Source organism: Mya arenaria, chromosome 9, assembly GCF_026914265.1.
Source record: "Mya arenaria isolate MELC-2E11 chromosome 9, ASM2691426v1".
Taxonomy (NCBI): domain Eukaryota; kingdom Metazoa; phylum Mollusca; class Bivalvia; order Myida; family Myidae; genus Mya; species Mya arenaria.
Genome location: NC_069130.1, coordinates 45624104 through 45639785, shown reverse-complemented (window position 1 = coordinate 45639785; position 15682 = coordinate 45624104). Strand labels below are relative to the sequence as shown.

At 34.0% G+C, this 15682-nt stretch overlaps 1 protein-coding gene across 6 annotated transcripts in view; it reads left to right on the top strand.

The window, feature by feature from the left end:
• The window catches only part of LOC128246867 (rap1 GTPase-activating protein 1-like), a 168550-nt gene extending 154657 nt beyond the window's left edge, over positions 1-13893 (top strand). For all 6 annotated transcript variants that reach the window (XM_052965361.1, XM_052965362.1, XM_052965366.1 and 3 more), the window contains 8 exons: positions 303-409; positions 1477-1600; positions 3439-3509; positions 4889-4993; positions 8289-8403; positions 9442-9547; positions 10771-10856; positions 11164-13893. In XM_052965361.1, coding sequence (XP_052821321.1) covers positions 303-409; positions 1477-1600; positions 3439-3509; positions 4889-4993; positions 8289-8403; positions 9442-9547; positions 10771-10856; positions 11164-11274 — 825 coding nt within the window. In that variant the 3' untranslated portion in view covers positions 11275-13893. The remainder of the gene's footprint in view (positions 1-302; positions 410-1476; positions 1601-3438; positions 3510-4888; positions 4994-8288; positions 8404-9441; positions 9548-10770; positions 10857-11163) is intronic.
• The last annotated feature ends 1789 nt before the right edge of the window (positions 13894-15682 follow it).

The window sequence follows — 15682 nt, the reverse complement described above, 5'->3', positions numbered from 1 at the left end:
GTCATTTAATAATTTGCCATTAAATGATGTAGGAGTGGCCATTTTGTTGAAGTGGTACCTGCTGAAGCCATTGCCATAAACCCTTCCTTAGGTTACACACAACCAATTTTTCCAAATTATTATGGTGCTAAAATGTCGGAAAATAGCAGATGCATGTCTGTTAGGACATATTTCTGTCAATGTTTTTGCAGGGGCGTACTGGAAAAACTTTTCTGCATTGTCAAACAGGATCAACATACACAGAAATATCTTCAAAATGTTTTATACCTCATTATCTTATTTTTCAATGTTTCTTATTTCAGGAGCGAACTCGAACAGCTCTTCTGGATTGTCTGTACCAGGATTTACAGAGAAAAAGCTGTGAAATGTTTGGTATTAGTGTACCGTCCAGTTCCAAAGAAGGTGCTAGGTAATGCATATGAAAAGTATTGTTTCAAGTGTCCCCGACCTAAAATTTTACACCCAACCCTAGTATTAAGCTTGTAGTATTTCTTAGAAAAAAGGTATTCAGGTATTATCAGAGCATTAATAAAGTCTAGCTAGGTGTCATTTTCAGCATAAGCATTAATTTGGCAAAAACATAAATTTGGCCATAACTCAAAAACTGTTCTTAGATAATCCAAAGCAACTTAGTACACAAGTTGCCCAAGATGATGCACATGTTTATAGCAAGGCCAATAACTCTGGCTGTAACGATTGTAGAGTTATTCCCCTTGTTTGACTGATAAAATACGTCAAAAGAGCATATGCTCCATGTCCCTCTTACTTGTTTTATTGCCAGTAGAAAAACTCTGTCACACCATTGTATTTTTAAATTGTTTTCTTTTCTACTATAATTTCCAATACTGGCATAATGTTTGAATGAAATTTATGGAGCATCTGGTTGGAAATGACCTTGAAAAATTTGCGATGGTTCTTAGTGTGATAACTGTGAACAATTATAACTGAATTCTCCCATGTGTGGTAGTTAAATTTAAATGAAATACCCCATCGTTAAAAGGAAATACCCTATCAAGAAAAGGAAATACCCCGCTCAGTAAAGGAAATACCCTATCGGATAAAGGAAATATCCCACTCAGTAAAGAAAATACCCCACTTAGTTAAGGAAATACCCTATCAAGTAAAGAAAATACCCCACTCAGTAAAGGAAATACCCTATCAAGAAAAGGAAATACCCCGCTCAGTAAAGGAAATACCCTATCGGATAAAGGAAATATCCCACTCAGTAAAGAAAATACCCCACTCAGTAAAGGAAATACCCTATCAAGTAAAGGAATTACCACACTCAGTAAATGAAATATACCCCACTCAATATTCAATTTTTTCGGATTTTCTGGAACGAAATGTGTATTTTATCTGACCAATGAAACTTTGCCCTTACAGAAGATTGAAAAACACAAGCAAAAATTGCTATCGCTATGCTAGATGCCCTTCTTCTCCTTAGAAGCTTTTATACATGTACATTTTTGTTTCCAGGTTTATCGATTCCTTCCGGCGCACATTTGGTGGTCGAACAAAGTCTACTGACCCTTCAACACCGACCTCTACTAGCAGAAAATCCAACGGTTCCCTACTTTCAACCGTCGGCGAGAATGAAAAGGTAACATTACACTAAATTATTGCAGTAGTTTTCCAATTAATGGTTGACTGTATGCTTTATATGAGGCACGTATTAATATTTTGCCCGTCTTTTGGGGGGGTGGGGCATCGATGTGTGGAAAAGTATCTAAATTCATTCAATAGTGTGGCCATGGAACCATATTAAGTTCTTTCAAGCTGGCTTATTATTAATTAGCCTTAGGAGCATGTTACTTTAGGGTGATAATTTTATGTCTTAGAGTACTTTATAGTGCTTGAAGAACTCAATAGAAAGTTTCCTTTGTAACTGCCTGCTTGGGTTATCAGTTGGGATTATGTAAATTTTAACAATGAGATGCTGTCATGTTGATGTCATGCAAGATCATGTCCATTGGTCAAAGGTCAGGGTCACGTTTAAGGTCATTGGTCAAAATTCCTTGTATTTTGGCTTCTCCGGGCTGAAAGTCAGCCATCATTGGAAGATTTTAAAATAACTTGTTAAGCAAATATTTATCATGAGAAGCTAACATGATGCATGTTAAACCCATGTTAGCATATACAAAGGTCAAGGTCTTATTCAGGGGACATTGGTCAGATTTTCATGTATGCTCATTTGTTTGACACCCCTGATGTACAAAGTTACCATGTTTCAACAAGCTACATTTTCAGTCAAACAAAATAATCCAGTAAAACAGTTCACATATGAGATCCATATTCATCATTATACTTTGATATTTAATTCAACAATCTTTCAACGAACTGTTTCAATCCCTTTTACTGTTAATGACTGATTATAAGATGATAGGGGTTATAAGACGCAGGCAAAAAAATCCGTGAAAAACTCGAGAAAAAACCTTTAGTCTATGTTATGGGTTATAGGACGCATTGAAAAAATGTTGAAATTGTCTGCCGCCTTTGGCCAAGGTGAAAATGGTGATGGTTATTTTAAACCATGAAGTACTAATACAAATATATTCTTTTTGACTGTGTATGGTAAACGGTAACCTGTCGAGAATGAAAAGTTTGTAAGACGCAGACATTTTTTTTACATCGAAATCTGATGGAAAAAAGTGCTAATTGTCATTTATGGTATTTAGGCTTGACATTGCTGACAAAGTTTTTGTCTGGAAAGTGGATCCTTCGGAAAAAAACTACTGTTGATACAGATTTTGCATGAAATCTGTTATTAAGGATGATATTGAGTCTACAGACAGACAAAAAGCCTGTTGTTGCCTCACAGGTTCTGACAAACTGATAAAGAAATAGATATGTCACTGTTTGTCACAGTAATGATGTCATTCGAGAAAAAAAATCTTGTTATTTCAAATTTGCTAGCAGCAGGTGGTCAGACCAGCAGCCATATTCATAAAGCACCTTAGATTGAGCTTAATGGCGCACTATATAGGATGATGCCAAAAGAATTTATAAAAATATATAACCCTTTAAGAATGCAACTAAATATATACATATACAAGACTTTTGTTAAAAAAAGGAAAATAAATGATTTTCAAAAATGCGATTTCAGAGGAACTATTTGATGTCAACAATGATCTAAAATTACTACTCGTCTTGACGTCAGTCAACAGTGTTTAGCTTTATTTGGTATAATGTACAAAAATGTGCTTTCTACCTCAATTTTTTCACAAATTGAAGGTATCCAAGAAAAAATATCAAACATGTTTTACGGGTTCCAATAAAAAAATCCTACCCTCAGGCACGCTAGGTGGCTTCAGATAAAAAATTTTTAGCCGGACAAGAAACACTTGATAGATATTATAAATATTGTATAAGTTATAAAGAACAAATGCATATTTCATATTAATATATATATGTTTCCATATCAAGTACAATACATTTCAGGTCTCGCCATTAACTCCAAAGAAAAGTCTCCACTTCTCGAATTCCAGCAGTTTAGAAAGGAAAAATAAGAGGTATTTTATTCCTTGATATTCTTCTGTTACTCATTTCTTAACAAGAATATAAATATTAGCTAGATGAAAATTGCATGGTTTGTATGGAATAAGAGAGTGTCACCTCCTTCCTGCTATGGATTTGGAAAACCACTTTATTTTTGGACGGGAATCAGGGATATACCATTTTATTTTTGGACGGGAATCCGGGATATACCACTTTATTTTTGGACGGGAATCAGGGATATACCATTTTATTTTTGGACTGGAATCCAGGATATACCACTTTATTTTTGGGCTGGAAACTGGAATATCACTTTATTTCTGGGCTGGTATCTGGAAAATATCACTTTATTTTTGGACTTGAATCTGGAATACTCCTTAATTTGAAACTGGTAATGATGAAACAAATTAAAGGAAAAATTAAAATCTGGAATCCAGGGTCTTAACATAGGCAGCAGTAATACTGCCCAAAATGGCCCGAAATCAGGCGATGGAGAGGGGGAGGGGGGTTGGTGACACCTCATTAAAACTTAGAATTTTATAGTAGTGTTGCCCCATCCTTATATATATATATATATATACATGCCTGTAGATTTTAGAAAGATTTAACCATGGTGTTCAAATTAATATTGTTGCTGCAAATTTACCACCACTAGATTAACTATCTGACATATTTTACCCATACCTATGTAAATCTGGCCCCAATTTCTCGAAACTTCTTAAGCTTAACAGGCTTAAGTAGCTTATTTCAATTACTCAAAATACATACTTGAATGGAATTTTGTTAAATGAAAAATGGTTTAATTTAACTAACCTATAGATAATTCCTATCTAAAGTATAAAAACTCTTAAAGAAATAAATATTATCCAAATTATTGAAAACCAAAAATAGAGAGTTTAGCTTAATCCTGTTATAAGGGACTTAAGAAGTTTCAAGAAATTGAGGCCAGATGATTGAGGGTAGAGTTCAGCTCAATTTTGTTATAAAATGAAATTGTCTTGAAAAAAAAGGCATAAATATCTTAACAGAAAAATAAAAATAATATTATGAACATATAGCTCTCCCGTATGTTTCATTACTATATAGATCACTTTAAATTTGGAAGGCTTCTTTCTTTGATCCGCGCTTCCATAATATTGCATATTCAAAACATTTCTAGTTAATATAATTATTAGATACCTTTTGATTATTCAAAATTACATATTATCATCGTGTCACCAATACTAAGCCTGGAAAAAAAAAATTAAGCAAAAAAATCATAAAAGAGGTCCTCTCAAATTTAAATGAGGTACAGTATTAACTATTAACATTTATAGAAAAACTTTACCTGACATCATTCTACTATGAAAGCCTGACCCCAAGTTTTACCCTCTTGCTTAATCCCCTCCCCTTGCAGTGTGTACCGATTGGACAGCCAGAGTACACAGTCCTCATACAAGACATGTGGCAGTGCCCCCTGTAGTCCCCAGTCTAGTCCATCCAGCTCATCGAGTCATTCTAGGTGAGTACCAGACTACCTTATCAATGTGAGTACTGGTTTATGTGAGTACCCATAGGACAGCCAGAGTACTCAGTCCTCATACAAGACATGTGGCAGTGCCCCATGTAGTCCATCAAGCTCATCAAGTCATTCTAGGTGAGTACCAGACTACCTTATTAATGGGAGTACTGGTTTATGTGACTACCCATGGGACAGCCAGAGTACTCAGTCCTCATACAAGACATGTGGCAGTGCCCCATGTAGTCCCCAGTCTAGTCCATCAAGCTCATCAAGTCATTCTAGGTGAGTACCAATCTGTGAGTACTGGCCTATGTGACCACCCAAAGGACAGTCAGAGTACTCAGTCCTCATACAAGACACGTGACAGTGCTACCTGTATCGCCCAGTCTTGTCCATCCAGCTCTTCAAGTCATTCTAGGTAAGTACCAGACTACCTTATCAATACAAATACTGGTTTATGTGACTACCCTAAGGATAGCTAGAGTACTCAGTCTTTATACTAGACATGTGGCAGTGCTCCCTAATGTAAGTACTGGTTTATGTGACTACCCTTAGGACAGCCCGAGTACTCAGTCCCGATACAAGACATGTGGAGGTGCTCCCTGTATCCCCCAGTCTAATCTATCAAGCTTACCTAGTCATTCTAAGTGAATATCGGACTACCTTATTAATGTGATTACTGGTTTATGTGACTACCTGAAGCATAGCTAGAGTACTCAGTCCTCATACAAGGCATGTGGCAGAGCCCCCTGTATTCGCAAGTCTAGTCCATCCAACTCATCGAGTCATTCTAGGTGAGTACCAATCTACCTTATAAATAAGAGTACTGGTTTATGTGACTACCAAAGGATAGCCAGAGTACTAAATCCTCATATGGCTGTGCCCCCTGTAGTCTGCAGACTACTTTGCCAATGTGAGTACTGGTCTACTTGAGTACACAGGCAGAGTACACAGTCTAAAAAACATTCCATTTACAAGACTAAGCCTCTGTTAGTTATGTGCCTTGTGTTTCAGTTCTTTGGCGAAGAATAAGAATGGTTGATTAAAAGAAATCGAACCTATTTACGAAACATTTATTTGGTTTGGCCTTAAGTTGGAGACATATCTGACCCCAACCTAATTGGTCATAATTGTATTAAGCTGAATCTTTTATTATATGCTTTCCACTGGTTTATAGGGATTTATCAATGAAATAAAAACAGTGAAAATATCAATTTGATATTTTCACTGTTTTAAAATATAAGCCTGCTCTCGGTTCATAATCAAATATCAGCATGCATCATTTTGGAAATGATATTCCGTGTGCATTATTACTTATAAGCATGTTTTTCTAAAAAAGTATAATTTAACTTTTTTTTTACTTTTAATTCAAATATTAGGCATATAATAACTAAAACTTGGTGCTCACTCGATGAAATATATAACGATCTTGCACTAAAACAAACAATTATCCTCCATTTCTTCATCTATATTAAAGTTTAAAACATGTAAACATGTCTTCTGGTAATAAATGAATGAAACACATTTTAAGACAGTGTGCTTATCCTCTCTGAGTCAAAACTAATATAAATGAAATGGCAGCAAAGTATGGTGGCTGGTTTCTGCCATTTTAATCACTTTTTAGTGGCGAAAGGGTGAAAATGGGACTGTGCAAAAACAAACGTTCAAAGTGGCATGGCGAAACAAAGTGGCATGGCGAAAATTCATCAAGTCAAAATTGCTTCTAAGTAGCTTGCCAGAAATGGAGCTATATGCCAAGTGGCATAACAAAAATATGCCATATCAATATTTTGGATTTTTGCCTCGCCACTTTGGGCATAAATGTCAAATTTTTACCCTGTAACTTAGTGTTGTCACTGATTTTAACAAGAAACAGTATAAATCATGGAACGTAACTAGGCATTGATATTTTTGAAGATTGTTGAGCTTGAAATGGTACAATCTGCTAATATAGCCATCCTCGCTGAGCTGACTATTGAGTATAAATAAATTATTGAACGCTGGATGTGGAACTGGGAATGATCGTTACCTTCAATGAAATTAGCTAAGAAGAAATAATTGGAAATTGTTAGCAACGTATTGACATGAAGGTTTGTTATTTTACAAAATCATACTGCACCTTTTATAAAGGATGATGGCCCTCTTAAGAGTGAAATATTGTAACAAGATATTTGTTGAATTTTGATACACATCTAAATTTGCTTCTTTGGAGGATCTCAGAAATCAATATTTTTACGATCATGAGTATAATAAATTTTGATCTTACCCTTAAATTCAACAAATTGTATATTTCTTTTATGCTAAAATGACAAAATGTCAATTTTTTTAGCATATTGATTAGAAAATCACTTGATAGATATAATATTGTTAAGTCAATTTATAGACCATTTATATGACGAGATTTACTCTTCCGGGTTTGTATGCCTCCATAGGTATTTCATCACAATTTAATTAAACGCAAAAATTGATTTTCTCCTGGCAGTATTTTGATTTTGGCAGGATTTTTCTGAAAATATTAACCAGTGTTAATTTGCAAAATTATAGGAGAAAATTGTGAAAAATTCATAATTATTTATTCTAATCAAACTTTTGTCAAAATGTATTATTTAACTAAAAAAAAATATTTCCAAAAAATGTTTTAAAAATCCTGGATTTTTCTCGTGTTTTAACATTTTCAAAACAGTTAAACTAATATGAACAGCTAGAATTACCACAGGGGCAAATGTTTGTCATATAAATGGGGTATTAGTGTCTTTATTTCAGAACTGTTCAACCCAGCATAGTTAACACTAGTTTATTTTTATAAAGCAATGTTGGATTGTAAATCAGAATGTAAGAGCAGTGGAAATTTCAAATTTGATTTTTCAGTGCAGTAAAAATAGCAGCTATGAAAACAACCTGAAATATTCATCAGAAACAGCATATAAATTTAAAATAATTCATTACTTTTTTGTGCAAATTTATCAAACCATAGTCATTTCCTTTGTAATGTAAAAATACGAAAAAAACACAACTTTTGACTGCAGCTCAATTTTATTGATAAGTTATCTTTATCATGAAATATGAGTTTGGCAAGAGATATTGCCATGTCACACAAAGTCTTTGAAATTAAAAAGTAAGTTGTGCCCATGTCATACAAGTCCTTGGAATGAAAACAGTAAGTCTTGGCCATTTCACACTAAGGCCTGGAAGGAAGTTCATAAGTCATGGCCATAAGATAAAAAGGAATTCACACATCTCACTATAATTTATGCCATCATACACTTGGCTCTATAACACGCTCCTATATTTCCAGAGTTGTGCACCACTCCCTGATTTCCCGATCCAACTCAGAGTCCAGTTTTAACTCCATGGAAGACTTCACCCCCAGTGGTCACACCCACTGTCTGGAGGACTCAGATACGGGCATGGTGAGTAACCCAGGGGAGCCTAGCCCTAGAAAATACCTCTTAGATATGAAACCAACAGTTATACTGCACTGCTAAAATCTCTCCTAGATATGTCAGTCTATACGTCACACTTCGTTTCCCCTCAATAACTTGAGAATGGTAAGACCCAGGAACTTCAAACTTGGTATGCAGGTTGGTCATGATGAGTAGATGATTGCTATAATATTTGTTCCTCCCCAGTCCAAAAGTACAACTTTCAATTGTCCATCATTGATCTTTTTTTAAAAAAGCGATCTCAAATCTTACTCTACAATTGTCATAGGAAGAGCAATAATGTTTAAAACTGATCATAAATCTTGCAAACAATCTTGTTAAACAGCTTACTACACACAATTTTTGTAAAAAATAACTGTTTTTAAGATTCATTACCTTTACTGTAAAAAACTGTTTTCTTTTGTCATAAGCCAATATGGGCACAGGCCTTCCAGCTTTAAAAAATAGTTACGGTCGAACCCTCTTGGCTTGAACTCTCATCATGGCTTGAACTAAATGTAAAGGACCAATTCCTAAGGTAAATAATCCTGCTTGGCTTAAATTTTCTGAGGCTCCAGGTATTTTTGCCGGCCCCTGGGAGTTCGAGTTAACAGGATTCGACTGTAATGTGCATATCAGTTTTCAATTTGTTGGAAATTGCTTTTCAGGGAATTAGGGAATGTAAATGTTTTAGGAGGAGCATGATCCAAAACCTGGATTAGCCCTTACATGACAAGCCTGCACATTTTAATTGGTTTAGCCATGTCTATACCTCTGCTTTTCCAAAGAGCTTCCTTATCTTCCCCATTTTTTTGAAACATTTACTGTTTTATCATAATAATTCTTATGTTAGTTTAAGAGTATAATAGGGAGAAGTGTGTTATCTTTAATATAAAGTTAAATAAAAAATGAAATTGGTAGTCATCATGTTTTGTGCAATGTACCCAGGAATTGCGTTTTGTGTTGTTTTTCTGTCATATTGTCTGAAATTATTTTATTGAAATAAATATTATATTTTCACAACAGGAGAGCATGTCATCTACTGGTACCCCAAATGTGAAGGCATCACTATCCAATAGCGTGACTGAGGACCAGTACAACTGTACATGTAGTCATGACAACACTCATTCAGGTGGGTTACCATGGAAACATAATCTCAACACCTAAACAAAAACAGTTTCATATTGACTGAAAGTTGAACCAATTTATCTGTTCCTGTAGTCATGACAACACTCATTAAGGTGGGTTACCATGGAAACATAATCTCATCACCGCAACAGTAATCATTCCATATTGTCTGAAAGTAAAACCAGTTTATCTGTTCCTGTAGTCATGAAAACACACAATTAGGAAGATAACCATGTTGATTTAATCTCAAAAACCAAACAACGAAATGTCCATAGCGACTGAAAGATTACTGTTTCAGTAGTCATGACACTACACATTCAGGTAGGTCACCATGGCAATTTAATCTCAACACCAAAATAAATGTCTGTAGCAAATGTAGTAAAAGCTGCTTCAGCTATGTTTGTAGTCATTACAACACTGGCAACAAACTAAGCATTCATTTGAAATGTTTGTGTTGCCAGGAAAACACACAATTACGTAGGTTACTATGGCAACATAATCTAAAAAAAAACCATACAATAAAACGTCCATTGGAAAAGAAGAAAAAAGCCAGTGAAACTGTAGTCATGACAATGCACTTTAAGACAGGTTACCATGGCAACAAAATAACATTTCATTAAACATGTTTTTATAGCAAACTTTATATGACAACTCTACATCATTACATCACATTATGGCGACATAACTTTGTCAGGCAATATGTTGGTTTATGGTACTTTCCTTGTGTCATCATGTGTCCAACATTCTCGCTACCAGAGTGATGATACTATGCTTTAAGTGTTGGTTAAAACAATATTCCTTAAGCATAACATAAGAAGTTTGTTTTCATTTTCTCGACTTAAACTGATTTTTGCACCTGACCCAAAAGAAAATATTTCCAGTAGGCAATTTTTTTCAATCTCCTTTCCAGAGACATTTTTGGTTGTTGTCATGGGAAAGAAGAATAAATTGGCCCATTCTAAATTGTGATGGTTTTTAGTGTAAAATTGATTGTAAGAAACAATGGTACTAAAAAAATATGATTATAAAAAACACCTACCTATCCTTTATTTTTTGGGCAGTGAAATCGAAAACATCTTTTGTAAAATATGTGTCCATGACAACCAATTTCATTTTCTATATGTCTTTTCTTGCATTTAAGTTACTTCCCAATATCTCTACAACCTTTTGCATTTATGTTTTATATTTACTGAAATATTTTATTAGGCAGTTTGAAATGTTTTACAGATAACAGTTTACGACAGATGGACAAATTGAAAGCAGAGGTGCAGAGACTAAAAATAGACAAATCAGACCTCATTAGGCAAAACAATGTAAGAAATGTTCAGTAGTTTAAAAAGTTATGTAATTTTTTATATATATAGTATTTTTAGGTGAAAATAATGCAATTAAACTTGTAATATTTACACTTTTCTATTGAGACTGACACAATTTTAAATGAGAGATGAACAGAGAAAAATTTGTGAAATTAAGATAAATTTCTATTTCTAACAAATCAAACATATGTTAAATAAATAAGTTAAATTTTTTCCTTGAAAGAATATCATATTGAAACAGTATACCCATGGTACAACTACCTTATTCAGTTCAATATCAAACATAGCATTTGTAACCTTGCAGGTTGGCCAACGAGAAATGAAGGAACTGAGAGAACGATTAAGCAGTACACAGAGAGACCTCAATAATTTTAAGCTTCACATGATTGACATGAGCCAAGAAGCACAAGTGTAGCATTGGATTCAATTGGTGCTAGGATGGACTTGTATGGATGTGAAAAATGGGGCTGGAAAGATACAAATGTTGTGGAAGAAGTGCAAAATCTGAATAAACATGAATGTTAGAAATGGGGTGTTAAGGATCCATTTGGCATTCATTTGAAGGGTACACCAAATATTTTAGACCAAGCCTCATGTAATTGCATCAATACGAGAAATGGGGCAGATGAAATTGACAGGGTATATTTATCACATTAACAACATTTATCTTAAGATGTAAGAAATGTTTGTTTGCGAACACTGAAGGAAAACACATTTTCATATACCCCGGTACCCAACAGATTGTTGGGTCTGACTTTGTGAAAGTTTGCATACATTTATCTGAATTAAGGAACCATACATGTAGATGGCAGTATCAGGCAGAGTTAGTCAACACAATTATAATGCTTTAATTATAAAAATAAAAAGTATTATTATGTATAGGATTATGTATAAAAATGTTTTTACCATTTTTGACTGATACTGCTGCCTATGCCTGGACATGTGTGAGAGATAAAAATTACAATAGTGTCAGTGGTATTGAGAAATCAGAGAGACAGAGCCCAGAATTGCCTAATTGTATCTGCTGAAATTGTATCAGAGTTTATTTTTTTGTATTTACGTAACCTCCCCCTGTATTGTATTGATATCACGGGACCCTATTAATAGATGATTTATGTATTTTCCAGAATGTGCAATGCTTTTACTAATAATTCGCCAAATTGTTTTAAGTGTTTGAGATTATACACATCCATATATGAGCTCTTGTCTGTATGTCAAACTAAAACGGATGTAATATTTACATGTTACGGTCCTTATGTTGGTTTAGGACAAATGTATTTTCAGTCAGGTTTAGCCTGTCTGCAGTTTTCAAAACTACTGTTTCAGATTTTGCAGAATAAGAGTCTATAGAAACCCTTGAATTAGCTAGAAGACTTACAAAATGTAGAGTCTGAGAGCTGGGCAAAGCTTGCTAAAGGATGTTCAGGCCTCTCTTTTTCTCCCAAAATTGCCAAATAGTTGTCATATGTCTTAAGATTAATACCCAGATAAAATGCCAGGATATTAATATTTACCAGCATGAAATATATGGATTTTAAAACATGCCAGAGGCAATCTAGTGATCAGAGGGGGCATGCCAACATGATGTTTAGCAAAGCTATGCCCTTTGCCCTCAAAAACAATATTACCTATGAAACCTAAGGGGAATTGTCAGATATCAACAGAAGAATTTTAATTCACATACATCTTAAAATGTCATTAGGCTTGTTAGTGGTTTTTGTGAAAAGACAATTACTCAGGGCTTCCGTTAAAGGAAGTTTGGAAGTATATTACTCCCTAGAAATGGGTTAAAACTTCCAAAATTGATTCCTTGGAAGTACAAAAACTTCCATAATTTTGAAGAAAACTTCCAAAGTTGAAAGCTTGGAAGTTCAAAAAATCAAAACCTTTTGTCAATATTACTTTTATAGTCATAATTTCAATCAGTTTAAGTGTTTTTAAGTAAAATGAATTATAATAATATAAGTTAAAGTGAAAATTATTTGATTTTTAATATATTTGTTGAAAAATAGTTGCAAATGATATTGTATTATGGAGACTTTAAAACCATATTTCAGTTTAAAACTTCCAAAAGTGATTGACAGGAAGTTCATACTTCCAGTTTCAAATTCTTAATGGAAGCCCTGATTACTAGCTAGCTAAGCATCATCTACAATGTAAGAAAAGCAACAAGTTAGACAGTTAATTTGAGTTATTTAAAATTCTTAGACCAGAGAAACCTCATAAGTTGTCCTTTCATGGGACTCAGTCACAAATTTTATGGTGGAAACATTTTTTTTTTAACTTTGGAAATTGGCATCTTCTAATTATAGCCAAATTGTTGTATATTCAAGTCAAAAATATTTCAATTTTCAATAGTGTTTTTTAACCCTCCAGCTGAAAGAGCATTTTCTGTCACATCTGTGTGGCTCTAAGGTGACCATATTAGAATTGCACTAGAGGCTGGTATTCAATATGAAACTTAGGTTAATCTTATGGTCATACATCATAGACTTCAATCACTTTATTGGTCAGTTATTGATAACAAGTAATCCGATTAGCTACATCGTTCTTAGATCCAATTAAGACTAATATTGAATACCAGCCCTGTACAAATTGAAAATCTGATGGCCTTTAATCATTGTAACAAGCAAATTGGTCGTATTTGATACCAAATTCCTTATGATATTGATCCCTATACATGTGGATGAGTCCCTTTAAAGTGATTATTGTTATTATAATATTTGAAAGAACACATTTACTAGAATTGTAGATGTTAGAAACCTTCACTTGTAGTGACAGCTTTATTCATCAGTTGTTATTGATTGAATTTCATATTTTTGCAACTGTTGTGCATTTGTTATAAAATGTTGTTTTTCAGTGATGTTTTGTGATAAAAAATAAAGTTGAAGTATTTTTATGTATATTTTGTAATCCTGAGATTTTTGTAAATATTAACTTCTAGTCATTGTATTGTTGAAAGTTTGAAATGTACTAAAACTAGTGCTTATTTATTTGTATTGAAACTGAAAATGAATAAATATATCCAGTTGAATAGACTTGTGTTTATTTCAAAACAGGCTTGGGCCATAATTAATTAATGGTTTCTTTGGCCATATAGGTAAACCTCAAAATTTACTGTGACCTGTTTTTATGCCCCTGCAAATGTGGTGGAGGGAGCATATAGATTTGCCCTTGTCTGTTCGCCCATGATTCTGTAATTATTATGTAAACTTGTGTCTTTAAAAATTCAAAACCATATTACCTAGAGTCATGAAACCTTACTAAAATATGCACATTGGGTTATGATTCCAACTGCATGTAGTAAAAACAGAGTTATGGCCCTTGAATTAGCAAAAGCTTGAATTTCTGGACTTGTGTTGCTCAAAACTCTAACACTATTATCTAGAGTCATGAAACCTAAGGGAAATGTTAATGCAGTGATGAAGTTGATCACCTGGGATTTCGTTTCTTGCTTCACATATTAAAACCAGAGTTATAGCCCTTGAATTACTAAATAAATAGCAAAACTATATTATCTAGAGTCATGAAACCTTAGGCTAATGTAAATGGGCTGATGAAGATGTGTACCTTGGGTTTTGGCCCTTAAATTAGCAAAAATGTGCATTTTCTGGCCTTGTGTCGCTTGAAACTCCAAAACCTTGGCAGAATTTTATTTAGGTGATGACTAGGGAATTCATTTCCCACTTGACTTAGTTTGTGAAACTTATAATTTTGATGCACATTTATGAAGAATGAAGAATATAATGACTTGCTTGTGTGATAAACGCTGGCATCCGTGTCCTATGTTAACCTGTCTACATGTAGTTTAGCCCCACTGCCTGTAATCACATGTTCCCTGTTTTTTACACAATTAACTTATTAAGTTAAAGTAAAAAGGGCCTACCTTATCACTTCTAAAAATGTGATTCGAGGATTTTTCAATTGTTTTGTAGCTCCATATCATCACGGACCTATAAACCATATAGGTCCGTGATATCATGTAGACCGGATTTGACGGTGAATACAAACATTCATTTTCGTGGGGCGTATTTTGTCAATCTACATGCTATGGTAAAGCGGTCTATTTTTCATAGATCGCTCTTCCCTTTGTGCATGCACGAAGTAACTGACTGACAGTTAAGGGTGCCGTTGTCGGGAGGCAGTTAGAGCTTACATCATAGACCCGAATTTGCAATATATGTGTAATCAGCTATCAAATCGTGTTGACATCTATTCAAAACACAATTGAAATATTTTTGCGACAATATTCAAATACAAATCTCATTTACGATTCTTCCTTTAATAATATACAACTAATCAAAAAATAGTACTAAAATGTGCAACCTTTGTTGATCACTATAAATCAAAACCCTAGGTCATCCCAGTAAAGTTCTGTACTATGCAAACATACCTAGAAGTAATTCTAATTAATAATCTCAACAATTTGTTGATTTTTAAACAAAAGTAGTATAAACTTTCATGTGACGGTGCTTTTCCATGTTTGTACAAACATCAATCCATTTCATTTGCTTTTATAACATATTCACAAAGCCGCGACAATTTACCATCTTTCGCGCCAAAATACCACGTGACTACACAAAGGGCGGAGCTAGTAGGTCATCTAACGCTGCGGTCGCTCCATTTTCTGTAGATCGCCACCATGAACTCTAACATATTCTTAGAGAAGTATTTGATGTTTCAAATAGAATTGAAAAGGCTAAATCCATATCTAAACATGTAACTGCGAAAGTATTTTGCACAAAAAGCATTAAATGCATTAAAAACAGACGTTACCTCTTTCATCAAATTTAGTAAACAAAGATTCTAATGACACAGACAAC